The sequence below is a fragment of the Zingiber officinale genome, chromosome 7B (genome assembly GCF_018446385.1).
Source record: "Zingiber officinale cultivar Zhangliang chromosome 7B, Zo_v1.1, whole genome shotgun sequence".
Classification (NCBI taxonomy): domain Eukaryota; kingdom Viridiplantae; phylum Streptophyta; class Magnoliopsida; order Zingiberales; family Zingiberaceae; genus Zingiber; species Zingiber officinale.
The window spans coordinates 84,434,660-84,448,726 of NC_055999.1; the positions used below are offsets into that span (position 1 = coordinate 84,434,660).

A 14,067-nucleotide genomic window follows, 5' to 3' on the forward strand; every position below is an offset into this window, starting at 1 on the left:
ATTTGTAGAAAGAAACGAGCAAAGATTTGGGGTCGGCTATTCACACCCCCCCCCTCTCTAGCCGTACGAAGAGATCCTAACAAATATAAGCTTGTCTTATTTCATCCCTTTGATTAACAAGATATTTCCATATCGGAGTACGTAATGCTGAATCAGGCTTAAGCGATCTAATATATACTTTATCACTGAAATTTGATATATCAATATTGGATGGAGAATGCCCTTGACTTTTCGATATTTGCTCTTTTGCTTTAAAAAATGAATTAATAGTTTTTCTTTTCTTCATTCTCTGAATTTGCTATATTAAAGTGAATAAATACAGAAATTATCATCAATGAAAAAAATACTCCTTAGTGATCAATCTAATATAACATAATACGAAGCTCTACTTGCTAATATCAAGCAAATAATAAAGAAAAAGAACCAATTATATAAATAAAACTAATTAAATTAATTAATAAATATATTAATAAATTTAATCAATTTATTAAAAGAAAAAATAGTAGTTGATTCATACAGATAATATCAAAAGAAAATATACCTACGGTAATGGTCATATCGATATCATGTGCTATATTCGAGAGAAGGGATGTCGTGCTTGTACTCATCGAGTTACTGTCGAACACCTGTATAGGACATGAATATAAAATATCATGTAAATGATAATGTAAATATCTTCAAGAAATTGAGAAATATTTTGTCGCCGAGAAAGAAGCTCAATTGCTTGAAAGAAATTCATTCTAAAGATGAACATATCTACTCGAACCTAATGATGAAAAAAGAGGATTAAAATTAAAATCTTTCGCACCTACGACTCTACGAATAAGATGAAAAACAAAGGGGTGGAGGGACAACGACACTTGGGCTTTGTGGATAAGAGGAAAACTAAGGGGTAGGGGGCGTGGAGTTTATAAAATTTTAATTTAATTAAAATTCCTAATAAATTAACATGTGTTTTGGAATTTTAATTAAACAAACTAAAAAATTTTAATTTAATGGAAAGTGCATGCGGAAAAACAGGAGATAATTAAGTGAAAAAGTATAGGGTTGATTTTTTTTAATTTTATTTTTCTAAAATTGGTGGGGCTAAAACTCATCCTAGCACCAAGGTAGCTCCGCCCATTGGTTGATCCATGTATACTAATCTAGGGTTGTGGATCATGATGGTAAATATTGTCATATTGATGTTATTATCATGAACTGTCTTTCTCTTTATCTCACATTGTTCCTTTGTTCCCCGGACTAAAGCCTGCTCGGGTAACTTAAGACGTTATTCCACCCTTGTATCAATCCACTTCCAACTATTGTCAATCTCATATTATACTTAACCGTGTAAAATCATGCTTCGTGAGTTACTCTAACACCACCTCAATATTTCTTATCTTACACCACCTCAATATTTCTTGTCTTGCTTCATGGAATATTCTTCCAACTCCATCGGACATTCAAACCATTATGCGTATTAATTGACTCGGTCATACCATATATCTCATCAACACGAGCTCCATGTATCCTACTGAATTTCTGCACAGCTTAACAAATAATAAATTTCCATAAATTAACTTAATTATGCAATATCTCAAAATGTAGTTTGACATTTAGTGAAGGAATAAAATATTCCAAAAAAGAAAAGAAATTCAAAGGGTTAAAGTACCTACATCAATAGCCATTCTTTAAGAGGATGTTCTAGTAATTATACCATAATGTCAATAAATGCAACTTCCCTCCAAAACTGAAAATATATAACTCAACAAAAGACCATTTGAGTTATAATTATTCGGGAAAAAGTAGTAAATGATGTCAGACAAATGCACAATCTCTCTATAATGAAGGAAAAATATCAATAAAAAATTGTGTTGACAATTTACCCATCTACTTTTGAGTATTACTTAAATCACACTAGATTTTATTTTATTTTTTATAGGTAAATATGTGTTTATTAGTTAACAATTAGCAAATTCTAATCATAATCACAAGAAAAAGAAAAAGCCTAGTGTTCAAATATTTTTGTCTTCCATTCATCACCGGCGGTTCGGTCCATAAAAGTTTTTGATCATCGGATAAATTCGAAAAAGCACACCACATAAAATAATCTAGCACTATGAGTGTTTATCAATTAAGAATTTGAAAATAAATAAACTGATAATTTATTCTCGCACATTATTTTTTCATTTAACTGAAAAAAAATAATTTTATAATGATTTTATCAAATGACGATTTATCCGTTAGGAAAGTTAATTTCGAACACGGTTTTGGAAGCGACTTAAAATAGTCCGGCCCGGTCTATCGGTACACTCGGCGGTCTATTTACTCATCTATAAATAGGGAGGAGCTTTTGTAGGTAATTTAATCACGCCCCAATTGGAAAAATAAAAACAAACACAGGATATTCGTCGCCCTTTCTCTCTTCTTTTTCTTCCTCGTCGATTTCTTCCCAAAGCGAGGAAGAAATAGGGTTTCCATTTCAAGGGATAGGAAGGAGGAGATGGATCAGATGATGGGCTCGGTTGGAACCTACTGGTTCAGCAAGCAAGCCGGCAAAGAGTTTTCCTCCGTCGGTGGCGACATCAATGTAAGTTTTCGCAATCAGATGTGCTTTCGGATGAATTCTGCGTTACCTTCAGATCTGCATTGCTTTATTTCGATTTATTCAGATCGTTTCCTATTCGGAAAGTTGATGTTGAATTGAAACATCGTTGATCTTGTTCAATAAATTTATAAAGTTGTTTATTCAGAACCGATCTTATGTTACCTGGATTATTATGAAACGGGATGGAGTTTTCTCCAATAAAATATTTGAAGAAAAAATGTGCATTGTGTTTGTGCTACACGAGCAATGGGCATATCATATTTGCCCGCGAATGGGCATATCATCGTTAATCTATTATGGAATCCAAATTATCATCAAATATTGTGAGCAGCCTCACCGCTTCTTATTTATTGATCTCTAAAGTAGAAGTTTTTTTTATATTTTTCTTTAATTTTGAGCAAAAGAGCAGTCGATATGCTGCTTTTGTAGTTTGCAATTTGCTAATCTCTGTTCTTAGAAAGAGCTTATATTGTTTTATTTTGACATAATTGAGTTGTTAATGTGATGCAAACTTTGAAAGCCATTTTTTAATCACTCATGACATCTTTTTTCTTCTTTTTGTGATCAGTCACTTTCCAACAGTGTTGAAGGAGGTGCAAAATGGCTGGTGAACAAAATCAAAGGTATCATCTGATCTTCAAGTTACCATTGCAATTCTTTGTCATTAATCATTCATGGGTGTTTATCTTTGCTATGGTATTTACAGTCTCTTAGGTATGGTAGATAAATCTCATACATTACTTCGAGCCACTATGGCGCACCGGGATGTAGGGTAAATCCTATTGACTACTAGTTGTTTATATAGTTACCAAAAACAGTAGTCATATTTTCAAAAATATTTATTTATCATCAAAATATCACCCTTCAAAGAATAAATTTTGAGTTTATTAAAAAAATAATAATATATTTGAAAGAAAAATGTTGAGGTTTATGATGAGCCTTCAATATTTGTTTTAAAAATATATAAATATGATAATCTAAAGATTAGTTCTTTGAATTAATTTAAACCTGAATAAATTTTCTATAATAAATATAAATTTATGGAAGAGCTTTTTATTCATATTTAGCAAATCCTTTTTTATATAATATGATTAAATAATATGTTTAAAAGTATGTATTTGTGTCTGAAAAAAACTATAGTATAATTAATATTGGATCAAAATATAATTTCTTTAAATATACATGTACATGTGGATAACATTTTGGAAGTGTTGAATGATCTAAACTTCTGAATTTTCATGCACAAGATTTCTTAATATTTCACTGTTGGGATTTGGTGAGCTTTGTGGATTACTTACACAAACTACACTACATCGAAAAAGAAACACATCCTTTTTCTAGTACTTCCTGGTTTCTTCTCTCCTATTTTTTATGTATATGATTTTACTCAGATGTGGACTTGTTATTGTCAAAATCTTCCTTGAGTTATTCAGTTAATTCATGATTCCCCAATACTTTCTATTTGAGGATCGACAAGTTCTCAATGGCTCATGATACTTTATAGTCCATGAAAATACTTCTCTGGTAAAATACGAAACTTAATCTGTTTTTTTTTTCCATTCACTCTGATCATTCTATTGAAAAAACTAACATATAACCAATAACCAGTGCTTTAGATATGAGATTTTATTGAATGATTGTATCTTGGCTAATAGAAATTGAGTTTTAGTCATAATTTTTAATGCTTGCTCCAGGAAAGATGCAGAAACCGCTGCCTGAACTGTTAAAAGAATATGATATGCCGATCGGCCTATTCCCAGAGGATGCCACTAACTACGAGTTCAATGACCAGACTAAGAAGCTGACAGTATTCATACCTTCTGTATGTGAAGTAGAGTACAAGGATTCATCAGTTGTGCGGTTTTTCACAGAAGTGAACGGATACTTGGAGAAGGGAAAGCTGATAGAAATCGAGGGAATAAAAACCAAGGTCTTGCTGCTTTGGGTAAAAGTATCTTGCATCTCCACTGAAGGACCCAAGCTCAATTTCACTGTTGGGTTGAACAAATCCAGGAGCCGAGATGTGTATGAAGTAGTCAGACGTGGGATTCTCGTTGACAAATTTTAAGCAATGTCGGGAACGTGTTCTCATTTGGATGGATTGTGGGCTGCAAAACCACAAAGTTAATCAAGTGTAACAAACTAAATGTGTTGATGAGTCATATAACAACTCTTTATTCTACACTATAAGGGTGTTGCTGAGCACCAAAACATTTTTTTATTTTTTTAAACATCATTGTTTTATCTTCATTATTAGTTTCTGTTTTAAATTATTTGCATTTTTTTTTTGTCAATGGTGATCGAGAAAAATTATAGGCGCAGATAAGTCTATGATTTTATGAGTGATGGTTTGTGTGAACCTGGTGAATCTATATTCAAGTTTGTCATTGGATGACTATTTTTCATCATATGGACAGTATCTTAAAGCTTTGCAATATTTTTTACTCGTAAAATCATTGCATCATTAACCGTTACAAGATTAAGACTTTGAGAATTTTTCCCTTTTATACATTAATTCTTACAGGTTTTCTTTGCTGATTCATACTCACCTCAACTACGGGATGTGATTCACACAGAAAAGTCTTACATACCATGAGCTTAAAAAACCACAATTACTCAAGGATGTTCATTTTGCATTTCTATTGGTATTGCAGCAAGTTATAGTAACTAGATTAACCTACTTGAAGCATAATTAGATGAATTAATCTTATTAAGGACTCAAAAACTAATTTAGTAAATACTAGAACAATTAGTGAAAGACAATCCTAGAATTAAATAAGGAGATTTTTCTGTCTGTGAATTTGAACTGATTTAAAACTTGGTGTTATGGTAGAGTTCCATTTTAAGCATTGTTGACTAAATTTAAAACCATCTTCTTATGGAACATTTCTGTTATTATATGGTCCCCTCGGATGGGTCTAGTGACTAGCGCATGAGGTATTGTCATCATGAGATCCGGGGTTCGAATCTCAGTAAAATCGAGGTAAATATCTTCCTTATGTGCTAGTCACTGTTCCAAAGACTAGTAGCCGTCTGTGATTTACCTTCTCCGTGTTAATCTTGGGACAGGTTGACGGAGATGCTGGGCGAACGTAATGCCACCATTTCTATGATTATATGAATATTATTATTTGGATTTTTTTTTCCTGATGAGAGACAGGTACTCTAAGAGACAAGTACTCTACGTTGGCCTTTCAGGTGGTGGACCAGTGTGCTTCATGGGCATGTTTCTTGGGGCTCTGGGTAACCCTATAATGCAAGAGGAAATGACTACCAAATTCCAAGCAAAACAAATGGGTCGGTGAAGTATTAGTTCTGCAAAGGCATTTGGTATCATGGGTCCCATCTCTTCAGCTGCTGAATGTATTATTAAAGGCAAGTAAATCAAAATAAATAGTCTATATGTTTTTTCTGGTTAGCTTGAATTGAACGGGTGTTAGTGTAATTTGTACAAATGGTGTAATTCAAATTTTGATAAATAATAAGTGAATTAAGTTAGGTGTTATTATGATCTAATATATGTGCTGAGTGTGCAGGATTGACTAACTTGACAGGTAGTTCGGTCGGGATGTTTGATTTCCGATTGATAATCGAGATATTCGATTCTCGATTAGAAGGAAGTCCAGTCAGGATCTTCGATTCCCGATTGGTATTTAGGATGTTTGATTCCCGATTAGAAGGAAGTCCAGTTGGGATGTTTGATTTCCGATTGATAATCGAGATGTTTGATTCCCGATTAGAAGGAAGTCCAATCAGGATGTTCGATTTCCGATTGGTAGTCAAGATGTTTGATTCCCGATTAGAAGAAAGTCCAGTCGGGATGTTTGATTCCCAATTGGCTGAAGTCCGGATGTGTGATTTCGGAAGGAAGATCAGGATGTTTGATTCTTGAAGTCCAGATGTGCGATTTCAGAAGGAAGATCGGGATGTTTGATTTCCGATGGGTTCACTCGACATTGGGTAAGTGAAGGTAAGTTACTAGAGGAGAGTGACTAATTGAGGGCGCGCCCTGATTGAGGGGTAGCAGGCGTCGATTTAATTTAGATCCATTTTAGAAACCTAAATTGAGACCCTAACTGGATCCTGGTCTAGAAGACAGGGTCTAAGTTATAAATTAATCATATTATTGTTATGCTAATCTTGTCTTGCAAGTTAGATTATTGTTATGTTGAACTAATCTAACTTGCAGGGCAAAAGGAGCAAAAATGCCTCGGGTGAACAGTATTCGAGGTGCCTTCAAGCATTGGAAGGTACCTTCATATTGTTCACGGAAGGCACCTTCGATGCTATAGAAGGCGCCTTCCGATGGATAAATTTTAAACTTCATCGCAGATAAGGAGCGAGCTATTCAGGATCAGATTTCTCACATTGGAGACGTCTTCAAAGCTATGGAAGGTGTCTCCCACACTCTTTATAAGGGTGTCTCGCCCAAGGCTTTGTACACAACTTCCATACGAGCTTCTACACGTCCGATAGGATTTCTAACTACTCCGGCTTGTTGTTGCTGTCCTGCTATGACTCTACTACGCCCAACTGCCACCGAGAAGCCTTCTAAACACCGAGCTAGAGTCGATCAACTACAAACAGTGTTTAACAAAATTAATTACTGTATTTAATTTCTACAAATGAGAAGTGTAGCGTGTTACACTTTTTTGACTCTTTTTGTACTCGATTCGCTCTTCTGGTAGTTCCAGAAGAGGTTTTTAATGGATTATCCATCGATAGGTCTGCGGGACATGAGTCTTGGAGTAGGAGTCACCGAAGACTCCAAACAAAGTAAAACTGATTGCGTGTTTTTTTTTGCTTACTTTTTTTCTATTTCGCTTTAGTACTTAATTTTCCACCGCACACTTAATTTTATAAATTCCAAAAGAACAAGTTTTTGAAAATCACGTGATTCACACCCCCCCCCCTCACGTGCGTCTCGATCCAACAAGCGGTATCAAAGTAGGTTCTGCTCTGAATTGGTACAACCACCAATCAAGTCGGGGGAACCGTTGTTTTTTCGGATTTCTATTTTTCATAGCTTATTTGAATTGATAAAATTTATCTCTTCAAATAATTCTTTCTTGTTCGATTTTTACTCAAAATTGGTGCAGTAACACTCGAGTCATCGACATATTTATTTTTCTCAAATACTACTATCCAAAACCAAGTCTTGGTACCTCCTTCTAGTTTTCTTTTCAGTAATCAAATGGCCTAACTTGAGGGATTTAGCACTGCTCGTCCTCCTCTCTTCAATAGAAATGACTTTTTGTACTGAAAGAAAAGGATGAAAATTTACTTGAAGATGAACATCGATCTATGGTTCACCATATAAGGGTACCGGGCACCTGTAGATGAAGCAACAAAAGTACCACTCGATCCAAAAAGATGGAGTCTAGAAGATAAAAAGAAAGCCTAAATCGACTCCAAAGCGTTGAACACAATCCAGTGCAGACTCATAGAAGAAGAATTCAATCGAGTCAGCCCGCACGAGAATGTAAAGGAGTTATGGGACAAACTAGTCGAGCTACACGAAGGAACTCCCGATTCAAAGGTAACGAAATTCTACCTACTTCTTAATTCATTATTCAACATTAAAATGAATGACGATGATACAACGAATCAATTCCATGCTCGAATCAAGGACATCCTCAATTACCTTTACCTAATTGGACACCAGCTCAAAAATCGTGACGTAATAAGGTACGCTCTTAACTCGTTCCCTCAAAACGCATTGTGGGCATCAATCAAAGATGCCTATAAAGTTTCGAGGAACTTCTCCAAGTTAAAATTAGATGAACTGTTTTGCGAACTTAAACTGTACGAACAAACTAATGCCTCAAAGATTGAGAAAGGAATTGTATTTCTTGCAGAGACTTCGAAGGGAGCCAAACCCGAAACAGAAACTGAACTCGAGTCAGAATTAGACGAAGAAGAGCAACTAGTGAACATGATAAGGAAGATGTTCATTAGACACAAAAAAAAAACTTCACTAACTGTGATATGAAGAAGATGTCCAAGTCGACATCCAACAATCCAAAAGTGAACATCACGTGCTACGTAGACCTGAACATGGTTCGGAACCGACGGTTCGACAGTTCAGAACGGCCGATTCGACGGTTCCAGGCAGGTCGACCCTTAATCTTAACTATCCAAGACGGTTACGGTTCACGGTTCAGAACCGTCGGTTCACGGTTCGGTTCACGATTCGTCATAGTTCGCCGTGGTTCAAGATTATTATGTTAAAAAAATTATAAATTATAAATTAAAAATTAAACATTACAAATTACAAATTAAAATTTATTGGAAAAAAGGGTTTGCACTTATTTAAGTTGCCTACGTATCCCCTTAGGGGAATCAAAGCACACGTAATTCTTTTACATTTTTATTCTTTTACATTTTCACTCACTTTCATTTCCCGTTCCTGTCATATTCGTTCCTTAAGTATCAAAATCTTCAACTTTATCATTTTAAAGTTGCATTCCTTGGATTATTTTCTCCGCTCTAGTCCAATCGTCCAGTAATGCTTGAGCTTCCAATGAGTCGGGAGATAAAGTTGATCGTCGTTCATCTATTATGTTGCCGCCGGCACTGAACGTCTGCTCCATAGTAACAGTTGACACTGGACAAGCTAAAATTTCTTTGACGATTACGGAGAGGACGGGAGAGCTTTGAGCCTTCTGTGACCACCATTTTAAGATATCGAAATTTTCGCTATCTGCTTCATTAAAATCAAAAGAAGTCATAAAATAATTCTCAAGTTCCTGTGGATCCTCGTGGACGTTTTGTCCGTTCTTTTAATAAAAGTTGTACTTTTGTAAGTTTTAAATTACTACTGATAGTTTGTTGTATTTCAGAAATATTAATTTGTGTTCTATATTTTGCATAATATTGATTATAGATATCATATAAATAAATTCTAACATTATATATAATATTAACTGAATCAGGAGAAGAAGAATCTTTAATTGGAATTAAAGCGTCGTAATATAAAGTTAACATTTCTTGTAAAACTTTTAATTTAAATCTAAGATCTAAAGCAAATGCAATTAAATAAATTTCAGGAATAAAATAAAAATATTTTTCCCATTTAGTTTTCATAGTTAAGATGCAAGGAGATAAAAATTCATTATTAATATGCTCATTTAAAACTAATACTATATTAGAAAAATTTTCTAAAACTAATTGAGCTGTGGGATAATAAACACCGAAAAGTTGTTCGATTGCATCGTTAAATACTTTTAAATTTTCATAAATACTACTACAAATATTCCATTATTGTGAAAATAAATATATATTAGTATTATTATTTTGTGCAAAAAATGAACATAATAATTCTTTATATTCAAATGAATCTTGTAATAATTGGTATGTTGAATTCTAACGTGTTGGTACATCACGTGGAAATTTTTTAGGTCTCATTCCATTAGTTTTACAAAACCTACCCCATTGTTTCATTATAGATGGATGACCATAAATAAGAAATTATAATTTTAATTGGTTTAATATAACTTTCTAAAATTTTTAAACCATCTTGAACACATAAATTTAAAACATGGCATACACAACGAATATGAAAAAAATAAACCACCAATAATAGGTTGACAAACAAATTTTAGATCATCTATACAAGCGGTATTGGAACTAGCATTATCTAATGATATTGAAAATATTATATGAGTTGAGTCGTATTCTTCTAAACTTAAACATAATAATTGTGCGATGTTATGAGCATTATGTGATTCATCAAAAACTCTATAAGCTAACAATCATTTTTGGAGGTTCCAAGAGTTATCGATCCAATGGCAAGTCACACCCATATACGAATGTGTTTGCCAATGATCACTCCAAATATCGGAACATAAAGAAACTTTATTATCTAATTTACTAAATTCATCAATTAAATTCTTTTTTTTTCTTGTTTTACTAATTTTTTAATTGTACGAGTAAGTGTAATTCTAGGAACACGTTTAGTACATGGATTAAGAGATTCTTTATAAAAATCTTAAAATGTGCATTTAGATCCAAAACTAAAAGAAACTTATTCTACGAAAACAAATTTAGCTAACGATTCTCTTAATTTATTATCCGAATATAAAAATAAACCGAAATCGGTACTACCGCTAGTTGAAGAAAATCTTGATAATTGTGTTTGACAACGGTCGAGTCCAAATTCCGTCGGGTGCTTAATTTCTATATGTCGTTTCAACGACCCATAGCTGTCGCCGGCTTGGAATTTGTAGGAAGCATTGCAGTGCTTACATTTTGCACGCATTTCTCCCGATAGAAGAGTGACATTCTCAAAATGTTTAGTGAAAATAGAAGACTTTAGAGGAGGAAGTTCCCGAACCTTAGAAGTAATTGCATCGGTACACTTCCTTGTGTTTCAGGTGTTGGATTCAGAAGATGCTCAATCTCATCATCAGTGGATTGAATGTTAGGGTCCTCCTCCCGCGGATTCATTATTTCCTTTCCCTTCCGAGCTCGAGATGACGCACTCCGCGACCTCCTTCCATTGTAATTAAAAATTGGAAACGAAAGCGTGTAGAGAATACGAAATTGAGATTAAGAATAGAGAAGATGTGTGTGAAAATGATAAAATAAACTCTCTATTTATAGAGTTTTGATAGTAACAAACACTAAATTATAGTCATTGATCAAAAAATGGTCAAATGATCCTAACCGTTGAAAAAAATACTCAAAAAACTCCCACCCTCTCCCAACGGCTATGAACCGTCGGTTAACCGGCGGTTCCAACGGCTTAGCCGGTAAAAAAAAACAAATGTTGAATCGGTGGTTAACCGACGGTCCGTCGGTTTTGCACCAATGGAACCGGAACCGGAACCGGCTCGGCAACTTGCCGGGCTGGTTCTGGTTCGACCTGGCGAACCGGGTCAACGGGTAACCGGCCCGTTGACTCGGTTACGGGACCGGGCCAAGTCCGGGCCAAACCCGGTTACGGGCCTGGGCTGGGTTCAGGCTAGACCCGGCCCGGGGTCGGGTCTAGTGCTACGGCTGCAACAAGAAGGGACACTTCAAACACGAATGCCTGAATGAAGACAAGATCAAAAAGCAAAAGAAGGCACTAAAAGTGACTTAGGATGAGTCTTCCTCGGACGGATTGGGAACAAATGAACCAAAGCAAGCAAGTTACCTTGCATTGATGGCAATCGGAGGTGAAACAGATCAAGAAGACTAGTCAGAATATGAGTCAAGCAACAGATCTAGATTTGGTTGAGATGAACCAACTGCGGTAAAATTTAATTAAAATGATTTTTTTTAAAAATTATTTCATGCTTAAATAAGAAATTAACTAAAACTAAAGAACTCACTAAACTCCTCCTTAAGGAAAATAACATCCTTAAGGAACAACTAAACTTGATCTCATCAACTGACCAAGTTCAAAATAGAAAATCCACTCAAGTTATAAATATTGAGGAAGAAAATTCTATCTTAAAAAGTCAAGTTGAAGAGTTAAAAGAACAACTGGAAAAGTTTACTTTAGGATCCAAGTATCTGAATATGATACTTGGATCCCAAAGAGCTATGTATAATAAATCTGAACTTAGATATAAATCTAATTATACATTTAAATCATTTTTAATAATAACTTAAAACTCAAAATTAACTAAAACTTATGTTCCGAAAGCGTGCCTAACCACGTAAGTAGGACTCAATCAATACTATGTACCGAAAAATAAAGTTCACTGCATAAAACAAAATAAACCAAATAACTCACTATTAATATCAAAACCCAAATCTTCAAAAATAAACTTAAATCTAAAGAATAAAATCAAATCAAATAAATCAAAAAATAAACCTAAAATAAACACAAACAAAATCAATCTAAGCTCAAACTATAACCAAGTCTATTACAACTATAAAACAAATCGACACAAGACTAAAATCTAAACCCATAGTCCAATAATTCAGGGTGAGGCTCTAAACTAGTTGACACTTCCAAAACAATAACTTACCCGGCTGGGTAATTAGGACTAGCATAAATAGAGACAAAAGTTTAACTTGATAAATAGTACTGGAAAAGTTTCGGATGATAGTATGTTAGAGAAGCTCTACTTATGCATGTCTAGGAAGATATGGCTTCGACATGATGCATTTAGCTTAATGGAACTAACTGCAGTTACCCCTTACTAATCCTAACAGGCTAAACCAAAGTTTTGTATTAAGTTCAGTGGATAGGACTATTTAAAAAATTTCGAAGACATGATTATTCTAATGATGTCTAGGTGACTCACCACAACTTAGAAGTTTATCTAAAGAATACCTTTTTATTGAACCCAAAGTTAAACTTGAATCTAACACAAGTTAAACCAAACCTTGAAATTCAACCTAACTCATCTCACAAAATTATAGGATTCCTTGATTGAAAATATAGATCCGCTGAGATGAATAAAATTTAAAATTTAAATTCAATTTAATTTCAATTCAAATTAAACTTAAATTAAATTTAAAATTCAAATTCAAATTCAAATTTAAAGTAAATTCAAACTTAAATTAAGATTCAAATTAAACCTAAATTAAATTTACATAAAATTCAACAACAACAACAACAACAACAATAACCAAGCCTTTTCCCACTAGGTGGGGTCGGCTGTATGAATCCTTTTACGCCATTGAGCTCTATCTCCTATTATATATCATCTATATTTAAATAAATTTTATCTTATTTTATTGTTGCTAACCAAGTCTTTTTTGGTCTTCCTCTTCCCTGTTTGATATATATGTTTATCATAGTTTCACATCGCCTAACTGGATCATTTATTGGTCATCTAAGTACATGTTCGTACCATCTTAAACATGTCTCTCGGAGTTTTTCATCAATAGATGCAACTCCAACTTTCTCTCTAATGCTCTCATTTCTTATTTTGTCCATCCTCGTATGCCCACACATCTACCTTAACATCCTCATCTCTGCAACTCTCATCTTCTGCTCATGTGCTCAAGTCATAGCCCAACATTCAGCTCCATATAACATAGCAAGTCTAACTGTGATTTTATAGAACTTACCTTTAAGTTTAAGAGGTATTTTACGATCACATAAAATACTCGATGCTCCCCTCCATTTGTAACGACCACCCTTCTTACTACTACTACACTCTAAGGATGACCGTTACTTGACTACTAACTCTACTTAACCGGTATGATAAAAAAAAATCACATGGAAACCCTACCGAAAAATTTCGGCAGAGTCTCCCCTGTACCGGTGACCATATCCGTAAATACATACAGAGTATACTCAGCCACAGGCGGCTGGGACATATATTTTCACAACCACGCAGTTTAATAAATCAAATCATGCAAGTAATGAAAAGCGGAAACATAACTTCCTACTACAAAATTTTCTTATCAACTTAATAAGAAATTAAGCTAAACAAATTCTTAAACTAAGTGAGTTCTATAGCTAAGTCTCAAGGATCTCCATAGTCCACACATCACACACCGTCACAGCATCTCCTTGTTGCCTTCTTCCT

The 14,067-nt window shown here is 34.2% G+C and overlaps 1 protein-coding gene and 1 pseudogene across 1 annotated transcript; both read left to right on the forward strand.

Annotated features, from left to right (window-relative positions):
* Positions 1–2,354: 2,354 nt before the first annotated feature.
* LOC122003888 (uncharacterized protein At5g01610-like) lies at positions 2,355–4,863 on the forward strand. Its single transcript, XM_042558869.1, has 3 exons — positions 2,355–2,572; positions 3,159–3,213; positions 4,285–4,863. The coding sequence occupies exons 1-3, from the start codon at positions 2,486–2,488 to the stop codon at positions 4,656–4,658; spliced, it is 516 nt and encodes a 171-aa protein (XP_042414803.1). The 5' UTR covers positions 2,355–2,485; the 3' UTR covers positions 4,659–4,863.
* Positions 4,864–5,739: 876 nt separating this feature from the next.
* LOC122004496 overlaps positions 5,740–14,067 on the forward strand; it is a 32,458-nt pseudogene continuing 24,130 nt past the window's right edge.